This window comes from Bombus affinis, chromosome 8 (genome assembly GCF_024516045.1).
Source record: "Bombus affinis isolate iyBomAffi1 chromosome 8, iyBomAffi1.2, whole genome shotgun sequence".
Lineage (NCBI taxonomy): Eukaryota > Metazoa > Arthropoda > Insecta > Hymenoptera > Apidae > Bombus > Bombus affinis.
Window position 1 is genome coordinate 11,304,816 of NC_066351.1, and position 18,757 is coordinate 11,323,572.

Below are 18,757 nucleotides of genomic sequence, written 5' to 3' on the forward strand. Positions count from 1 at the left end.
GTTTAAATTATAAGACAATGATCCTTTGGTGTAACTATTATTTATCTAAATTAATCAATTATTTATGAACAGTATGACAGTATCGACAAAAAGCACCTGGTTGTAAGCACATCGTGATTACGCTCCTGCAAGACCATAAAGGCACCACCTGTCGTTGAGTGAACGCACTAGTTTGACTTCGAATCGAAAATGGCTGACAGCGGGGATGCTGTGAATAGTACGTCTTCAGGGAAAGAGGCTAGAAATACCGTCACCGATGGTCCCGTCACCGATCCAGCATCAAACAACAAGGTAGATTGAAGAATGCTATCACTAAATAATTAAACAAACGGATTATTTTAACTTCGATTTTGATAACGTAAAATCATGACACTGCGTTGCCACGAGTATTGTATTTACCGCCGTACTAGTTTCTGGCTAATTAAATCACTTATAAAAATAAAATATATCTTTTTTAATTTATACTTTCATTCCATCAAAAGACAATGATTTAACAAAGATATTGTGCTTTCTTTATTTCATTGTTTTTATGTTCTTCTATTATGTTAAATTATTTGTATTAAGTCTTTCATTTCACCTTTATCTTCCTTTACCTGTGTTTTGTTTTTTCTGTCATATTTCAGCCCAACCATTTCAAGTCTTATGACCACATGTTGCTGTTATATAACACAACACATGGTAGTAATTGATGTATGGTCTTGTATATAACTTCTGTCTATTGTCAAACAAATAACTTCCTACTATTGTTATTTCAAATTGAAAGATCCATAATCTTGGAATCATGATTCTTATCATAATATATTTCATAAGTATATTGTTAGGAAAATTCGATACTAATCTTATTTATTAATGAAATCTAAATTCTGGTTTATTTATTAAATTTACTGTGAGTTTAAATGTGTTTTATGACATAATTTTATTGAAAATTATTGAAAGTTATTGAAAGATATATATACAATACTAAAAAAAAAAGTAATGAAAATCTAATTTATGAACAGACTGAATATATGCCTTTGCCTCAAAAGTATTTTTCCATTTAAAGAACTATTGTAACTAGCACTTTATCGTTATTACACAATATGCAAATGATGTTATGATAATTGGCATGAAACTTACAGACAATTCATATACATGAGTTCAACTGATAAGAACAATCTTCTAAAGCAACATTCTAAGTACTTTGTTCTAGATATTGACATTTTCTAATTCAACGTGAAAAAGTTTTTAATATTTTAGTGTTCTCAGACAAAAGATATTTCATTTTCTTCACAAGTTTTCTTAATTTATCATCTTTTCTGCTACATATTCTTCTATGTATAACAGTACTTTAGCATATTAACTATCACAAAAGAAATTAAGTCTTTTAATATCTTCAATGACATCAAATGCATAATACATATACATATATGTATAATCTCAACTTTAATAATGCAAAAAACTAAAAAGTGATTTGCATGCTATTACACATATTGCCTGCTATCAAGGCGCTTATATTATTTTACATATAGAGCATTATTCTCACGGTAGTCCGTAGGTTCGGTACCAATCACTCATGCATCACTCATTATATGCCTAAATACACCATATAGGCATGGCACAATTAGCACTACTGAACCAATGCATTGAGTGCAACTGAGGAATGATTACAAAACAAAAACAGAAGAGGGGGGAGATACCTTTGTGTACATAAAACTGATATCTTATATAAATCAAGTTTTACTTACAAGTACAACCTTTGGGAGCTTTGTACCTAACTACGGACTGTATTATGAAAATTTGATCCAATTTGAATTATGATGGTGGTTGTTGTGATTTCAGAGCCTAGAGGCATCAAATAGTGCCTTTCACGGCGCGAGAACAAAATTAGTAAGTAAGAATATGTGTGTACAAAACACAAGTAAATTTGTACTCCTTTCCATAGAGCAATCCTTGCAATTTCCTCAGGGCTGCTTTAATTCCTATGACAACATAAATGTGGTATGTGCCAATGGGTTTATCATTTTTGCTTTCCCATCAAATAACACAGTAATAATAAGACGATCCTTTTATCAAAGTGCAGCCAAATACTTCATTAGACTACAAATAACAAGAACAACATAAAATCAACTGATATTACACCAAAAGTCGTCTATATTAAACTGTGTCCATTCTATCAAACAAAATAGCTTTATTTGCATTTTTTCTGTTTGTAGTCCATTTCCATCTGTTGCAGCCCTTTTGAAGATGTGAATTATTCATAACTCATAATTTATTTGACCTTTTAAATGTTTAGGATTCCAAGTCTGGAGCTTTGAAGAAGTCGAGCCGTTATCGTAGTCGATCTTTGTCAGCCAGTAGCACAGATAGTTACAGTTCTGGTACGAATACGGTCATTACAGTGTTGTACATTTAATTATTGTAACCTGATTATTATTAACGTATCACGGTTAATTTTAGCATCTTATACAGGAAGTTCATCGGACGAAGATGACGTGTCACCTCGTGAAAAACTTCAAAAAACAGAAAATGGTTTCACAGATTTTTGTGTGCGCAACATTAATCAACATGCATTTGGTAGAAGAGAGATAGAAATAGCGGAACAAGAAATGCCGGGAATTATGGCACTTCGTAAACGTGCCGCCGATGATAAGGTATACAAATTATTTACTACAAAAGCAAAACTAAGCAATATTAATGTATATAATAAACAATTATTTCAAACAGCCATTGAAAAATGCTAAAATCGTTGGGTGCACTCATATCAATGCTCAAACTGCTGTTCTTATTGAAACCTTAGTACATTTGGGTGCACAAGTTAGGTGGGCAGCATGTAACATATATTCTACTCAAAATGAAGTGGCTGCTGCCCTGGCTCATGCTGGTTATCCAATTTTCGCTTGGCGTGGTGAAACAGAAGAAGATTTTTGGTGGTGTATTGATAAATGTGTAGCTGCTGAAAATTGGCAACCTAATATGATATTAGATGATGGTGGTGATGCAACACATTTAATGCTCAAAAAATATAATGCTATGTTTAAAATGATTCAAGGTTTGTCCATTGTTTCTTTTGCAGCCAAATAGATAATAATAATGTTAATTTCTAGGAATTGTTGAAGAGAGTGTAACAGGTGTACATAGACTATACCAATTATCAAAAGCAGGAAAATTATCCGTCCCTGCTATGAATGTCAATGATAGTGTAACAAAAACTAAGTTTGATAATCTTTATAGCTGCCGCGAAAGTATTATCGATAGGTAAATCAATTGTAAATCAGTTATTGAAATGCACTAAAAATATCTGCTAATTACTTCTACTTAGATACCTTATTGCAGCTTGAAACGATCCACAGATATTATGTTTGGTGGAAAACAAGTTGTAATTTGTGGTTATGGTGAAGTTGGCAAAGGTTGTTGTCAAGCCCTTAAGGGTTTAGGTTGTATCGTTTATATAACTGAGATCGATCCAATTTGTGCTTTACAAGCGAGGTAGATAGTTTAAAATAAAGTACACTGTATATTACATAAACGATAATACAATTATTCATACAGGTATTCTTTACAGTATGGACGGTTTTAGAGTAATGAAACTGAATGAAGTAATCCGAAATGTAGATATTGTTATTACCGCAACTGGCAATAAAAATGTAGTTACGCGCGAACACATGGATAAAATGAAAAACGGCTGCGTAGTATGCAATATGGGACACAGTAATACCGAAATAGACATTGTACGTTCAAATTTTGACAATATATAACTACTTCCTTTAAAATTCGATTAGATTTTCAACTAGAGTTTGTAGGGAAAAACTCGTATTTCTTATATTTCAGAACAAAAAAAAAAAGAAATATATTGATAAGACATTAAGACTCCTTTAATATGTTCTTAACAGAACAGTTTACGCACGCCCGATTTAACTTGGGAAAAAGTAAGGTCTCAAGTGGATCATGTTATCTGGCCAGATGGAAAGCGCATCGTGTTATTAGCGGAAGGCCGATTAGTCAACTTGTCTTGTTCCAGCATCCCCTCATTTGTTGTGTCGATCACAGCCGCTACCCAAGCGTTAGCACTAATTGAACTTTTCAACGCACCATCAGGGCGATATAAAAGTGACGTTTATCTGTTACCAAAAAAGATGGGTAAGCCTAAAATATCTATATGTTCCATTATTATTCAATTAAAGTAAGCTGTAAAACAATAATACTATTCGATAGATGAGTACGTGGCATCATTACATCTACCAACGTTTGATGCACATTTGACGGAACTAACAGATGAACAAGCCAAATATATGGGACTTAATAAGGCTGGACCTTTTAAGCCTAATTACTACCGGTTAGTACATTTTCTGCTTCAGTTGGAATTGTCACTTAATTTTATTTATTTAAAATCATTATTTGAATTTATTTCAGCTATTAAAAATACGTGGATAAACAACGTGACACAGTATATGCAATAATCGAAATTTGTGTTTATGAGTATTGAAAAATAACTGTTTCGTTTTATTGAAGTTTCTTCTACTCATTTCATTTATCTGAATTAATAGAAACGTATAATAGGATTTCATGTTATCTTTAATATAATTCTATTTTCCTTATATATTTCGAAAAGTATATGATTCCTATATGATTCCAACCAAAATATTGTCAGCACTGGCTGCAATAATCAATAACCAGGAGTTATATGAGTAAATATATATTTAATTAACCTTCACAAGTGTATAGCAATTACTAATTTATGATTTGTGCATGCCTAGAAATACATGTACAGTTGTTCAGTCAAATCAAAGTACAAGTTTGCTAAATGACCAGTTTTCCATTTTAAAATGATGTTAAGAAAGGAATTTCCTGTAAAGATCTGTATACGTAAATTATTTATAACACTACCGATTACGAAATTAAAACTTTTTATTGCAATTATTTTTTATCTTCAGATACTATCTTCAGTTCTTTCTAAAAATTGCAGTTTTAACATGAATGAATTGTAATGTTGGAAACATATATAGAGGATTTAACATTATAAGATATTGCTTATTGTATGAATAATTGAAGTTTAATGAGTTATCTTTTGATGAGTTAATGTCTGCAATTATATCCAATAACTGTACTCAGTTTATTTACCGAAACAGCAATTATGTATATTTACAATTAGTATTTTTGTTTCTAGAAAAAAAAAAACAGTGTAAAAATGAAGCAATCCAAACTATGTACATAATTATTTAAGAAAAATTAGACAAAAACCAACCCTTTTATAATTGGTCATATCATCCGTCGATAGAAAATAATGAAAAAATAGAAGTCAAATAAACGTCTATGATGCCATGAACCTAATAACGTTCTTCTTGATTTATATTTTCTATTCCTTTCTACTGTGCCCTATAGAGAATAATATACTTATTTGTTAAAATTAAAGAGTAAACTGTGGGGATTTATATTTTTGCGTTTTAGTCTTATTGTTCATTTAAGCTAATTTGATTACAAGATTTGGTATAATAAAGTTAAAATTCAAATGTAATCGATTTACTAAATATAGAAACTATAGTCAATGCTTTATATTTAAATGAATATAATTACAGTAAAAGGAAAATCAAAATCAATACATTAACATAACGAAGCTCAAATAAAGACTTTGTATATATACACGTCCAGAAATTATTACTATCGTAAATTGAGAACAATGAAGGAATACGTTGTAGATTTAATAAGTAAAATACATCACATCGATATAAATGTAATATATTTCAGTATAATTATTATAAAGTAATAGCTCCTGAAGCGCTTATCGACAGCATCGATTGAAAGATAAAGTTTTACAAGAATCCTTGTATTTTTCTTTCGATCCGTATATGAGTATTGAAAAACAAAACAACTTTGGGATTGATCGTAAAAATGAACCTATACAAATGGCAAGGCTCAACGGCATGGCATACATATAATGGCATAACAGCAGCGATCTACAAAAAGCGAACTTAAAACACAATTTTGTGTTATAAAGAAATAAATAATAAAACCAAAAAAAATGTAGTAAAAATATATTTTACAATACTCTGTACAAGATCTTATTAGAATTAATATATAGTTAGCTCGGTGTAGATTGGTTATCATGAGACAGGCTATTCATCCTGGAATACTGTTATCCGATTTCGCTTTGCGATTAATATCTTTTATTATTACCGCGTATATGCATTAATATTACTAATCTTATTTGCGATATCAGAAAGTTACTTAATTACGAAAACAGTCCGGCCGTTATTTTGATATATTAATTTCGAAAATTCATTTATAATACTATTTCCAAAAGAGATATGAGTATTGCAGTATTCCACGATTAATATTAGCAAAGTTATTATTAACGCGGTGTCTGTACATTTCTGCAAAAAAATATCCCGATGTTTTTGAAACATTCACCATCAGTACAAGTGAAAATTATTTTGTTTATAAACACTAACGTCGTTCAAGGATTAAATGATTATTGCGAACGATCAGAACTTTGAATTTTCGCAGAAACAAACAGGCACGTGTAAAATATGTAAAGCGAAATTTTGAAATCTTCCTTTCACTACGTCAACAGCAAATACTTCAATCAAAATCTGATAATCTGCATTAACAATTCACTCCACTCTAGATATATATTAAAAAAAAAATCTATGATCAGAGAGCCCAGATAGTAATAGTTCTTTAACACGGTTATGTTACACGTAAAAGAAGAAAATAATTAATAATATTTACATATATCGATTATATTTGTGAATCATTTCAATAAAATTGTTTCGCACTACATAAAATAATTTTATACCAATTAGTTTCATCCTTTTGATTTCATCAAATTTTCTGTTACACTGAGCTCCCATAATGTTGATGAGAATATATAACATAAACATTATAGACATCCTAACAAACTATTTAACTAAATTATACAAGGGCTGTTTGATTACATAAAAAGTGGAGAAAAAAGAAATTGCGAATATACGCGTTTTATATATGCCTCCTGGTCTCTGCAAGGCAAATTAATAATCGATATAAAGGTAAACGTTTAATAATAGAAATATGTCTTACACGTGTCACGTAAATCATCGATATATCTTATATATATATCATATATATATCTTATATATATATAAATATATATATCTTATATATATATGTATTTATATATAAATATAGATATATATATATATATATAAATCATTCAAACCACAATTCCATCGTTTAAAACTTTTTCAGATTAGGCTATATATATATATATATATATTTATAGTGCGCAATAAAGTAGTTTTTTTTTCATTTATAAATATGTAACAAAAATAGATAATAATAGATATATTATATGTACAATGTAGACATGTAAAACCTAACAGAGTAGATACGCGCTTGGTTACTTTCTAAATCAATCTAGAAGCCTTTACCGTGAAAAATACTTAATTATCTCAACATGAGCATATTTCGAAATTTTGCGTGCATTCATGCATTTTGCTTCTCGTTTTACAAAGACGGCATTATTATTTATATTAATTAATCATTTTTTCTCGTTCTGTTACTTTTCCTTTACACTCTACCATTTTATTTAAGGATCTTCTTTGAATGAACGATAATTTTCAAATAAATCAATTGATAATACAATTTTGTTCCAAGATATCGAATTTAGATTCTATACACGTACTTTCAAACACTTTGTGTTCACGTTCTTATGTAAAAAAAGAAGAAAACATCTACATTCCCGAATGCGAAATTAAATCGAACGTATTCACGATACATCGACTACGTCAACACAGACTCTAGTCCATTGTCATCTAATCATTTTATTTCCTAATCCTTTTTTTCAACTTTACCTAATATTTTTACGAACTAAGCAGCATTTTTTACAGATTACACGCGATTCATTAAATATTAGCGGCTCCTCTCTTAGTAACAACAATATAACATACGAGTATACGTAAGCTCGCTCCAGAAAAAGTTCCACGGATCTATCGAGTTCCTCCGTGACACTCATTTGAATATCGTTTCACAAGGCCAAACAATGCTTTGAATTACATAATCTAATCTCCATCGCTTTTTTTCTCTACACTTCAAAGAATACTTTCAACAAGATCGTTAATGAAGCTTATTTGATCTTGTAAAACGATTCGACTGCAAAAATCCTCCCAGGCCTTTTTTTGTACTGATATACATGTGTATAGTATACTAGAATTTAGTTGTTCGATTGTTCAACACGAGATAAAATGCATACGATCTTATCCAACCGCTACAAATGATTGTTCGTTATAATACGAGAAAAATAAAATTTTTCTCCTTCTCTTTATATTGTTCTCTCTGTACTTGATAATATACGTTTGTATAAAAATTCTTCGACAGAAAAATTGTTGCAAACATTGATCAGTACAATAATTAACATAGTCGAAATTATAATAGTTCAGCATTAAATGATATGTCAACGAATATGAACAAATTAACAACATATTAATGAAGAGTCGAGGATTAAAAAGAATTTGTTTAATAATTGATCGTAAAGTATAAACAATAACCGTTAAAAAAGGCCTGTAAAAACTCATGTACCCCGTCAATGACTAGCTTAAGGTATTATGCATATATAATATATGTATATAATTTTGCTTTGTTTTAGCATAAATGTTTCAATGGCATTGCATAGTTCCTTAAAATTTCTGCAAGGTGGGTCGTTTAATTACAAGATATGGATTCTAGCATATCTTGATTTATTCAATTTTGCTGACTGATCAAATTATATATTCGAGACATGTATGATTCTGTATCTTTAAAATAATTTTTGTCAAAGATTTTAAAAGAATTTATTCACTGATACAAGTTGACCTAAAAAATGTTAAAGGTTTTTTTCTATTTACAAGATATTGAAATTCTGTTAAAAGATTTTTGTGCAGTCAGCAATGATATTTAAAATATAAAAGCTAAAGTATGTTGTTTTTTAATCCATTTTAATTACTTAAACGTTTTCAAATGCTAAAGAAATATATAAGAAACATGCAAAATCTAATTGGTTTCAAAATTGCGATTTGATTAGCCTTCCCTTATCTTATTATCCTTGACCCTGTACTTGTTGCCATAGTTTTCCTTTTACTGCATACTTTCTATCAATCATTGCTAACGATAGTAAGGTACTACAGGAACGATTTGTAAATTATATACACAGATAAACAAATTACGCATATGATTGTAGTTCAACGAAAAAAATCGACATAATTTTTTTTTGTACGCAGTGCACGATTTTAACAAACAAATGATTCAAAAACCGATAATTTTTGCCTCTTACGATTTGATCGTGAAAGAGACAGAAACTAGCACAACTTTTAATATTTACAAATAAGCAACTCATAACTGCAATTTCTTTTTTCTGGATCATAGATATTTGTTTTATTCCAAGGATCGATAAAACATTGGAATAATACAAATATCTGTTTCTAGATGTTATTTCGAAATTTCATTAAGATTAAAAAAACAGTTGTTCGATATGTGCATATTATTATCATGCATGATAGGGCGAAAGAATGCATTTGTAATTCACGATATAAAAGAATTTAAATGAAACATCATTGAAAATTTTCAAATCGTTTTGAACATATCTTGAAATATTAATACTACTACACAGAGTCGATTAAAAACCTCACAATGATTAAATAACGGTCCTTCTACAATGAGAATTATTATACTACCATAGATAGCGAAAAATTTGATTGTTCGGACAACAATGTGTTGCTTGTTGATTTATGTATGCCACATAATTTACTTATAATCTATAATCCTTACGCTATGGCGTTGCTAGTGATTTTCACATCACATTGCACGATAATATATATGATACAAAAGTAATTCATTTTGTACATACTTTCACAAATGAGGGTGTTTCATATTCGATGTGTCCTCGTATCGAATACATATATCGTACACGATACTCTTCATTTGTTAATTTTCATTTCTCTCTTTCTCTCTAAACAAATTCTTTTCTTAATTCAGTCGTTGAACCAGCATTGAATCACGCTGTTTTGTATAGGTTCCTAGAAAACACTAAAATTTTAAACACATCGATGTGGACACATGTAGACAAAATATTGCGATGTTCATATGTCTCATAGCATGCACGTTTTGTGTTCCAATTTAGCATTTTTAAGATCTCCGATCTAAATACTATATTTGTAAAAACAAATGTAGGATTTAATTGTCATTGACTACATTTCGAAGCACCTACAAACGTAAAATCGTATTGCACCATAGTTCATTAGAAAAAACGTTCCTACATTGAAGAAAGTTCAAAGTGACAATATACACAAGCTACACTGCCACAATCAATACATTTGCGCCTTTTTTCTTTCATTAAATAGTACTTGGCACAACAGTCACTTTACTGTATTGTTCATCTGACTGTCCAGTAGTAGTTTGTGGCAGTGGCTTCTCAAACCTCTCATGCTGTACATACGGTGATGACAACGTCGACGTTCTACGTTGATCTAGCTTTGGATTCTCTGCTATGGTAACGTATCCAGTACTCTGTTTAGTCGTAATTGGTTTGTCTGCATCCAACTTTGAGCTTGGCTTCGTACCACTGGTCGGCCAATACAGAGGATACCCTGTCGTAACATCTTCTTCGGTTTCGTTGTCTATCACTTCTGAGATAGGAGTTTCTGATTTTCCCCTTTGCTGTTGTTGTAGCATTTGGAATACGGAACTTGCAAGGACATATGGTTGCGAACCACTGGTCGTAGAAACTTGAGGTACAGTAGTTTTTTGCGACGAATCTAACGTATCTGCTTGAAGATTTGACTTTTTCGAGACTTCAGAAATTGAAGACACGGAAACGTAGGGTTTCGACGAGGAATCCAGCGTAGACGACAAAGTAGTTGGACTTGCGAAAGAAGAAACGAACGGTTTGTTGCATGAATCGGTCAAAGAGGTGGCTGCAAATGGAGTAGACATCGTGCTCCTTGTACTATCGATGCTGCTTAGAGTGAACGGCTTTTTTAATGAATCGATTAAACTTGTTTGCACATATGGTTTAGAGACTTTGTCAGAAGTTGTGAACGGAGTCAAAGATTCTAGTTTTGATTTGTTCGACTCTGCAAATGTTAATTCATCTAGATCATGTAACGAATCAATAGCTTTTTTATCCTTTTGGTTCTGCTCCAAAGATGCTAATGTTATGTATGGATTTGTGGGCTTGGGTTCTGATTTAATAGGTATTAGTGTATCTGCAGTAGATTCCGTTAAATCACTGTCATTCTCAGACTTTGCAGACTGTGCAGATTTAGGAACAGTTCCTATAATACTATAGCTCCCTGCAGTTGAAGTTTCCTTAGGAACAGGACTTGGATTACTGGACAGTTCTTCTGATGATGGCATACTAATGTACCCAGTCGAAGACCAAGTATGTTGCGAAGTTGTGTAGCCCGTACTGTCAGTTAAATTAGGCGTAGATCGTGCCAAAGATAACGTATCTCCGATGATGGGCTCTCCGGATTTTGCAACTTTTGCATATCGTTCGCGAAACGATGAGTGTCTCAGGCGAAGACTCGAAGAATCTGAATTCCAAGCTGGTGTTTCAAGTAATTTATTGGGTGAAACCGGCATTGGATCTATCTCCGTACCACTATCGCTTGAAACCTGAGAATCTGATGTTAGCGAAGAAGTAACAGATTCTTGTCCACTTGAACAACCACTGGAATCAGCAGAAGATTGACGTATATGTTGTTCTTTATCAAGAAGTGTCTGTAACAAAAATGGGTAAATATAAATAGAAAATACTAATCTTCTATTACCAATACAATCGATATATTCTTGTACCTGTACCATATTCGATGCTAATCCTGGTGGTAATTTAACTTCTACATCTTGCATAGCTTTACACTTCAACCAAATTCTAGAACAAGTAAAAACATATGTAAATAAGATTATATTTATTTTATAAGATGTTTAATACATATATTATCTAGGTGGTTATTCATACCGTTTTGATAGATGTAGACAACAAAAAATAATTATTACGGAACTAAAACCTCCTATCACCCATATTATCGTCCACACATTGAACGATGGTCCTATAATGTATAAGTAATGAAATTGTTATACACATACATAAAGAAAGAGGTCCAATACATCTTCCTATCAATTAATTAATTAATTAATTAATTTAGTAAGTACTATAAGCCCTATAAGTATTGGACCTCTTTTTTCTTATCATACTTATAATTGTTTTAACTAAGAAACTGAAGAATAAAACGAAAGACAAAGAAATTAAGACTTACCTTCACTATAACAATTTCCCTCACCAGGTTCAGACCATGGGCCTTTTAAATGGATATTATTCGATGCAATGTTAACAGCTCTTACACGAAATTGATATAATTTTTCTCGTTCTATAGATTTGCAATCAGGGATAGGTAATCGCGCTTCTAAAACATTTATAGAAGAAATGTTAATAAAAAAGGCACAATTTTAAAAAATATATTTATCTGCTAAAATGTTACCTGTTTTAGTACTATTTTGTATTTCACCATCTTTCGAAGATATCTCATAATAATTTAGGTGTCCAGCAGGGTATTCGGGTTTACTCCACATAACGATCACCTGGCTAGAATTCATGAACCGCACACTAGGTACATTAATCATTCCCGGTGTACCAATTTTTGTAATCTTGCGAATTGTAGGCGATTTGACACTGCAAGATACAGTACATGCGGCTACACTAATGCTATAATTTGTATGCGCTAACAGATTTTTCAATTCAGTTTGTGTTGCGTCTTCAACTTTTTTCGCGTGTTCGTTGTAGTAAACTTCGTAATAGCGCAATACACCATTCATTGCTTCTGGTGGTCTCCATACAATGCTCATTGTCGTATTTGTCACATTTATAATTCTTACGTCCTGTGGAGGAGTTGTTGGTGCTGCTTCAAGAGTTGTATTATACAAAGGATCACTATGCAATCCTTCCCCACTTTTTGTTAAAACAGCGACAGCTAACATATATGTTGTATACGGTTTCAAATTGTTTACAATGCCATGGATAGTATGAGAATCGGCTTTTATCGTTCTATTAAGTTTCGGGCCTTTACAATTCAAATCATATGGCGAAACAATGGGACAATAATAAATATTAAATCCTTCTACTATTCCAATGCGATCCGAACAATCTAATTTCCAACCAACTTCAATAAAGTCAGAACCAATTCTATTTATCCACACAGACTTCATTTTTCCAACTACTTTATTATGTATTACAGTGCATGATGCCCATACCATACCACTACTACCTGTGTTCGTATTTGCAGAAATTGCAAATTGATACACTTTGTCGGGATCTGGTACAGTCATATTATAAATTGTTGTATATTTTGATACATGTACCCAATCTAAATAACCCTGCAATCACCAATTTTAGTATCAGTAAATTTTTTCATTACCGAAGATATCAATAGCTAATAAATACATACAGTGCACTGATAAGGACGATCACGTTCATTATCGCACCAAAAAATTGTATAATTTGTAATTTCCTTATTCATTTTAGGTGGTTTCCATGATAATTCATATAAGCCTCCATCAAACGCAATTTTTGTAAATGCTATAGGTTCGTGCGGTACTGTAATATAAATACATTATTATTCATACAATGCACATGTATATTAGTTGAGCATCACAAATTTTCATTCGTTTGTATTAATCTTACTTTGGGATCGGCTAGGTATAAAAATTTTAGCACGTTCTTCATTTATTCCAACAATATTTGTCGTAACAATTTCGAATTTATAATTATTGATACTAATTCCCTTGAATTTAGCGTATGTTCTCGTAGTTTCATTCGGAACAAGAGACACATTTCGTCCATTTTCTTCTACACGATCAATCTCATACTTGAAATTATCACCATTTTCTAGATATTGTGGTATAGTTTGCCAGTACAAATATACATCCCTACTAGCACTGTTCTCCGCTATTTCAAAGCTTCCAATATCGGTTTTTGGAGGACGGCCAGGTACTAAAATACCAAATATATAAAAATATAAAAAATATTTCGGGAAGTACCTAGCAGTAAAATTAAAATTGCAGGAAACACAATTTACATCTTGGTGGTGTTCTAAAAGTAACATCACTAAACTGACTCCATTTATCTTCCCCAGTCGCAACAGCACTTTTCATAAAAACTCGTACATCATATACAGTATTGGCATACTCCAACCCAGTAAGATTATAGTATCTCTTATGCACGTGAATATCATTTGTAATATTGATTACCTAATATAAGATTGTATTAGTAAATATGTTATGTTATGCTTCTAAACAAAATATTATCTTAATATTTATAAATCCTCACCTGCCAGGTTTTTTGATGATCCCATTGGTTTTGATACTTGATTCTATGATATAATCCAGGTGGAAAATTCTGCATTGGAAAAGGCACACTCCAGTGCAATAATGCACTATCAACCGTTTTATTAATAACTGATAAATTGGCCGGTTTCGCAGGGATAACTAAAATTTATACATTTACATAATACTTAAAATGGTATTATTAATATATCGATATTACATGAAAAAGTAATAAATACAAACCATGAGCAAAATGATGAAACTTGTATGTAAAACTGGCATTCCCTAGAACGTTATTTACATTCAGTATAAATGTATAATATTCATAGGGTTGTCGATAAATTGGATTCGTTGATGTATCCCACAAGCACATATTTGGCTTATCATCTTTGTCCTTTTTATCATCTTTATCTTTCGTTGGACATGGATATAATTTTCTACCTCCTGCTCTTCCCGGTAATTTAAATACGATCGTAAAAGTCGTTGTAACATAGTTTTGGACTGGTTCCCATGAGCATATCATAGTTTCCCAATTATAAGATACGCAACTGAAGTTTTGAGGTTCTTGAGGTTTAACTGTTAATAATTAATAAATAGATTGTATTATCTCTTACCACTATAGGAAATGCTATATTAAGGATGCTTATAAGTAACTCTTTGTATAAAAAGGTTAAATAAGCTTAATAAAATAAGCTTTTATATTTATGACAAAATGATAAGATATACTTATCTTAAATGATAGTTAAGCGTAAATTCCAAGATACAAAACATATTAAATGATATTCCTATAATTCTCACGAAAGTAGGCACTGAATGCCCACTCTTGTTTTCATGAAATGCCTTTTAGCCTATTCTGATTAAGTTTATCTCAATGACATAATTTTATGAGTTTGTATAATATATATTATATTAAATATAATCTTTAAATTAAAAGATGCTATATTATTTAAAAAAAAATGCTTGCAAAATAAAAAAGTACTTACAACCAACTACAACTTTGTTCAAACAAACTGATTCCAGTTTTTTGTAGTGATTATTTTGTAATCTTAGTCTACAATAATACATATCTTCTGCAGGTGGAGGCTTTTCTACATCTAGTGATATTGTGGTTTCATTGATAATTGTAATAAATTCTGGTTCCATCTCCTTTTGATTACGAAAGAATACAAGATCTGAAGCATTTTTTCCAGGAAATTCAGCATCCACGAAAGATTGATTCAATATACATAGTATTCTTAAAGGTTGACCATATTCAAGTACAATATCACCTTGTGGCCAGGTCCCTTGAAAAAATAATATTGTAAAATTAAGTTCAAAATAAGATTTCATTATAAATTAATTTATTATGCGTATTTCAAATTAAATATTTAATAGAATATACAGTAACTTTATCCTAAATTTTAGCCTATACTGTACACCTAGTGTATTATATATAGATATATACATTTAGTACCAAGACTAGAATTCCAAAAGGAGAAACAAGATGCAGGAATTATTTATAAACTCAACTGCAATAGAAAGTTACAAATACTTCAAAAGCATGAAATTAACTGCATCTAGTTGTTTAAATTCATGAATATATGTTTCTTTTAATTAAAGATTAGAAAAGTTTTTAATATAAAACTTACTTCCAGGTGTTTTCAAGCCAACTGCACATTGATTAGAATCTGCACTGCATATTGTTGTGCATAATAACAGAATAACAAAAGGAATTAAAAATATTCTCCAAAAACAATTCTTCCATTGTGTACCAACATTTTTTGTAACCAGTAATGACAAACTTTTATTTGTTCTAATTCTCCATAAATTATATATAGAACACATATAACTTTGTGAGATTTGTTTGTGTTGTTGACAATGCATTATATCACAATTATGATTAGAATTAACACTTCCACTTAACATACAATGATGAACTGAACACGTGTCAGATAAATACTTAATAGTTGATGAAAGTTCAGTTGTGTCACATGGATCATCTTCTATCCTGTTAATAACATCTACCTTCTGGCATAGACTGATATTTCTTGGGACACATGTATTATCTTCACATCTCTCTGAATCACAGCACAACTTCTCTGTCATTCTACTTGCATTTGAACACCTAACAACATCATCATGCTTTGATGCAGCATTTTTAAAATCTGATTGTAAAAAGTGAGACATTTCTTGCTGAAATTTTTTGGGATCTGTTCTGTTTGAAGACATCTTGTGCTCCCATTACTGAAAAAGATAAGAAGAATAAAATATTACTTTAAAATACAAATATTAATTTAAAAACATTTGACATTTTAAATTTAACATTAGTTTAAAATAATTATGTAGTAAAATAAAAAATTAAATATTTTAAAATACAATGCAACAACATGATTCCAAAGCTAAGCTATAACTAAGAATGTTTATGTTTTAGAAGCTGAATGTAAGATTGTAATTAATAAGATATAATATATGTCTCAAAGTCAAGGTCATGCCATATCACTTCTATATTTTTTTATTATGCTGTCAATAATTCCTTATAATATTTATTTTTTACCATACAATAATACTAAGTAATAAAATGAAAATATTTATATGAAGAACATTACGAAGAACTGGTTACACAATCATAACACAACATATTGAATAACATAGTGCCACAGATATGTGCTGTATATTTTATATATGTAGATGTAGTGAACAATACTTTTGTATTCTATGATGTTGTATCATAGATGCATACCAAATGAATGAAGGAACAAACTAAAATCAGGGAAATAACTTGCTCGAATACAAGATTGTAGAATGAATTATTCATTAGCAGATCGAATACTATTGTTTGACATAAAGGTGAAACAAAATTTTTGGAGGTCACACAATTCCATCTTTGAGTAAACAGTTATTTTCAACAGACCTATTTTAATCTACACTTTAATCTTTGAAGTTATTAAAATTTTTGTTTTATAGAAAGCTTTACAGACAAAAAAAATTTACACTCTATACTATTTAAAATTATATATGATTCATAATAATAATTAGAGAATAACATGCTCCAAAAAGAAGATATTAACATAATTTCAATAAATAATATGTGTGAAAACCTCAAATAGTTAATATATGTAAAGCTTTATCATTTAAAAACGTTACAATGCAGTAACTGTAATTAAATCAAATCGGGGTAAGAGCAATTAATAAAATAAAAATTAATAATATGTTTATGTAAGGTCTATTGTATTATTGATATATTTTTCAAATAATTTTAATAATCATAAGCTGTGGTCGCTGTTATTTACTAGAAAAATAATTATCGGAATAATAGGAAAACTGATAACTTGAAAACGTAATCAGCTATCACGGTCGCAGTGTAAGTGAGAAGGAGAAAAAAAGAAAGAATATGTATATATACACACACATATAGAATTATATATATATATATATATATATAAAATTTCTACACGAATTATTTACTATAATAGGACAGAGTCATTTCATCTATAAAACTAAAAAACTCTCACAGATAGTTGAGAATCATATCGAGTTAAAACCATTAAAATCGTTTATTTACGAACATACACTATGTCCACAGCGTAACGCGTTCCATGTAGATACCCATACCTCGTATTCTGTCTTGTTGCGTGTATATGCCTCTGTGTGGTAAGATTGTGTGTGATCTCATGAATGTTGGTCTAATATATGTACATAGCAGAAACGCACGAAACAATGTAACAAGGCTTGTACATTGTATATACCATGTATATATAATACCATGCAGCATGTTCGAGAGCGTAGAAAATATTTATCTGATTAACAAGGGAAAATTAGATGATTAAAAAATCACAGCATTATTTATAGAGAAATCGACCAATACGACATATTTCGTCAGAGCTGGGAAAGTCCAAAGTAGTCGCGAATACCACTCGTTCTCGAGTACTTACCGTCAGCAAGTAGTCGACGAATTTCTGTAGATCCCTCATTGCACTTCCATGTATTCTAAATCGTCTCCACACTATTTCACTGAACTTAACACTACGGGCGGTCGAACGTAAACCCGTTTTATCCGCTAGGTATATCTTCTGGTTACCGTAACGCGTTCAAGACTAATACTCGAGACTCGAGACCTCGTGAACTGCTAAAACAGTCGGCACGGTTTCACGGGTTGTAAGTTCCATGCACGAGTCGCAGCCGCATAAATCGGCCGCGTCACTTCATATTTGCGAAAAAATTCTGTTTACATTCGCCCAGAGGGACCCAGGAATAAATATATATGATACACATTCTAGGTAAAATACGTGCGATCAATCGACAGTGCTGCCAACATATCAGTGATCCTTTGTGAAAAATCGAACGACATAACAGGAACGATTGCACAAATCTATTACATAATTCGGGAAAATATAACATTTATATGATGTTTCTGATTATTCTGTTTAATTATTTTAAAAATGTTAGAACATAAAAAGCATAAAAAACGCATGTT

At 30.9% G+C, this 18,757-nt stretch overlaps 2 protein-coding genes across 9 annotated transcripts; one reads left to right on the forward strand and one right to left on the reverse strand.

Moving 5' to 3' along the window:
- The first annotated feature begins 130 nt into the window (after positions 1 to 130).
- On the forward strand, positions 131 to 5,310 carry LOC126919616 (adenosylhomocysteinase-like 1). 4 transcript variants are annotated; one of them, XM_050729061.1, is made up of 11 exons: positions 131 to 291; positions 1,819 to 1,866; positions 2,273 to 2,357; positions 2,437 to 2,630; positions 2,704 to 3,028; positions 3,084 to 3,234; positions 3,313 to 3,465; positions 3,542 to 3,707; positions 3,870 to 4,116; positions 4,192 to 4,312; positions 4,390 to 5,310. In XM_050729061.1, exons 1-11 carry the CDS (start codon positions 190 to 192, stop codon positions 4,394 to 4,396), a joined length of 1,599 nt encoding a protein of 532 aa, XP_050585018.1. In that variant the 5' UTR covers positions 131 to 189; the 3' UTR covers positions 4,397 to 5,310. The 4 variants fall into 4 exon arrangements, with proteins under 4 accessions (XP_050585018.1, XP_050585019.1, XP_050585020.1 ...); XM_050729062.1 differs by having other exon boundaries at positions 2,449 to 2,630; XM_050729063.1 differs by lacking the exon at positions 1,819 to 1,866 and having other exon boundaries at positions 147 to 291.
- A 386-nt stretch (positions 5,311 to 5,696) lies between these two features.
- LOC126919608 (cytokine receptor) lies at positions 5,697 to 18,648 on the reverse strand. Of its 5 annotated transcripts, none has more exons than XM_050729033.1 (14): positions 18,216 to 18,647; positions 15,933 to 16,527; positions 15,288 to 15,587; positions 14,548 to 14,880; positions 14,309 to 14,466; positions 14,058 to 14,229; positions 13,664 to 13,972; positions 13,428 to 13,576; positions 12,465 to 13,356; positions 12,243 to 12,389; positions 11,945 to 12,035; positions 11,782 to 11,857; positions 10,421 to 11,706; positions 5,697 to 10,001 (listed from the first exon to the last, which is right to left on the reverse strand). In XM_050729033.1, the coding sequence occupies exons 2-14, from the start codon at positions 16,510 to 16,512 to the stop codon at positions 9,980 to 9,982; spliced, it is 4,515 nt and encodes a 1,504-aa protein (XP_050584990.1). In that variant the 5' UTR covers positions 16,513 to 16,527; positions 18,216 to 18,647; the 3' UTR covers positions 5,697 to 9,979. The 5 variants fall into 5 exon arrangements, with proteins under 5 accessions (XP_050584990.1, XP_050584986.1, XP_050584987.1 ...); XM_050729029.1 differs by adding an exon at positions 17,896 to 18,080 and having other exon boundaries at positions 5,697 to 11,706; positions 18,216 to 18,646; XM_050729030.1 differs by adding an exon at positions 17,854 to 18,080 and having other exon boundaries at positions 5,697 to 11,706; positions 18,216 to 18,646.
- Between the last annotated feature and the right edge of the window lie 109 nt (positions 18,649 to 18,757).

Coding starts and splice junctions, on each gene's coding strand:
- LOC126919616 (XM_050729061.1), top strand. CDS start 190: ATGGCTGACAGCGGGGATGCTGTGAATAGTACGTCTTCAGGGAAAGAG. Junction 3,029..3,083: donor TATGTTTAAAATGATTCAAG/GTTTGTCCATTG, acceptor GTTAATTTCTAG/GAATTGTTGAAGAGAGTGTA. Junction 3,708..3,869: donor GTAATACCGAAATAGACATT/GTACGTTCAAAT, acceptor TGTTCTTAACAG/AACAGTTTACGCACGCCCGA.
- LOC126919608 (XM_050729029.1), bottom strand. CDS start 16,512: ATGTCTTCAAACAGAACAGATCCCAAAAAATTTCAGCAAGAAATGTCT. Junction 14,467..14,547: donor GTTTCATCATTTTGCTCATG/GTTTGTATTTAT, acceptor TATAAATTTTAG/TTATCCCTGCGAAACCGGCC. Junction 11,707..11,781: donor TAGCATCGAATATGGTACAG/GTACAAGAATAT, acceptor TTTTTGTTACAG/ACACTTCTTGATAAAGAACA.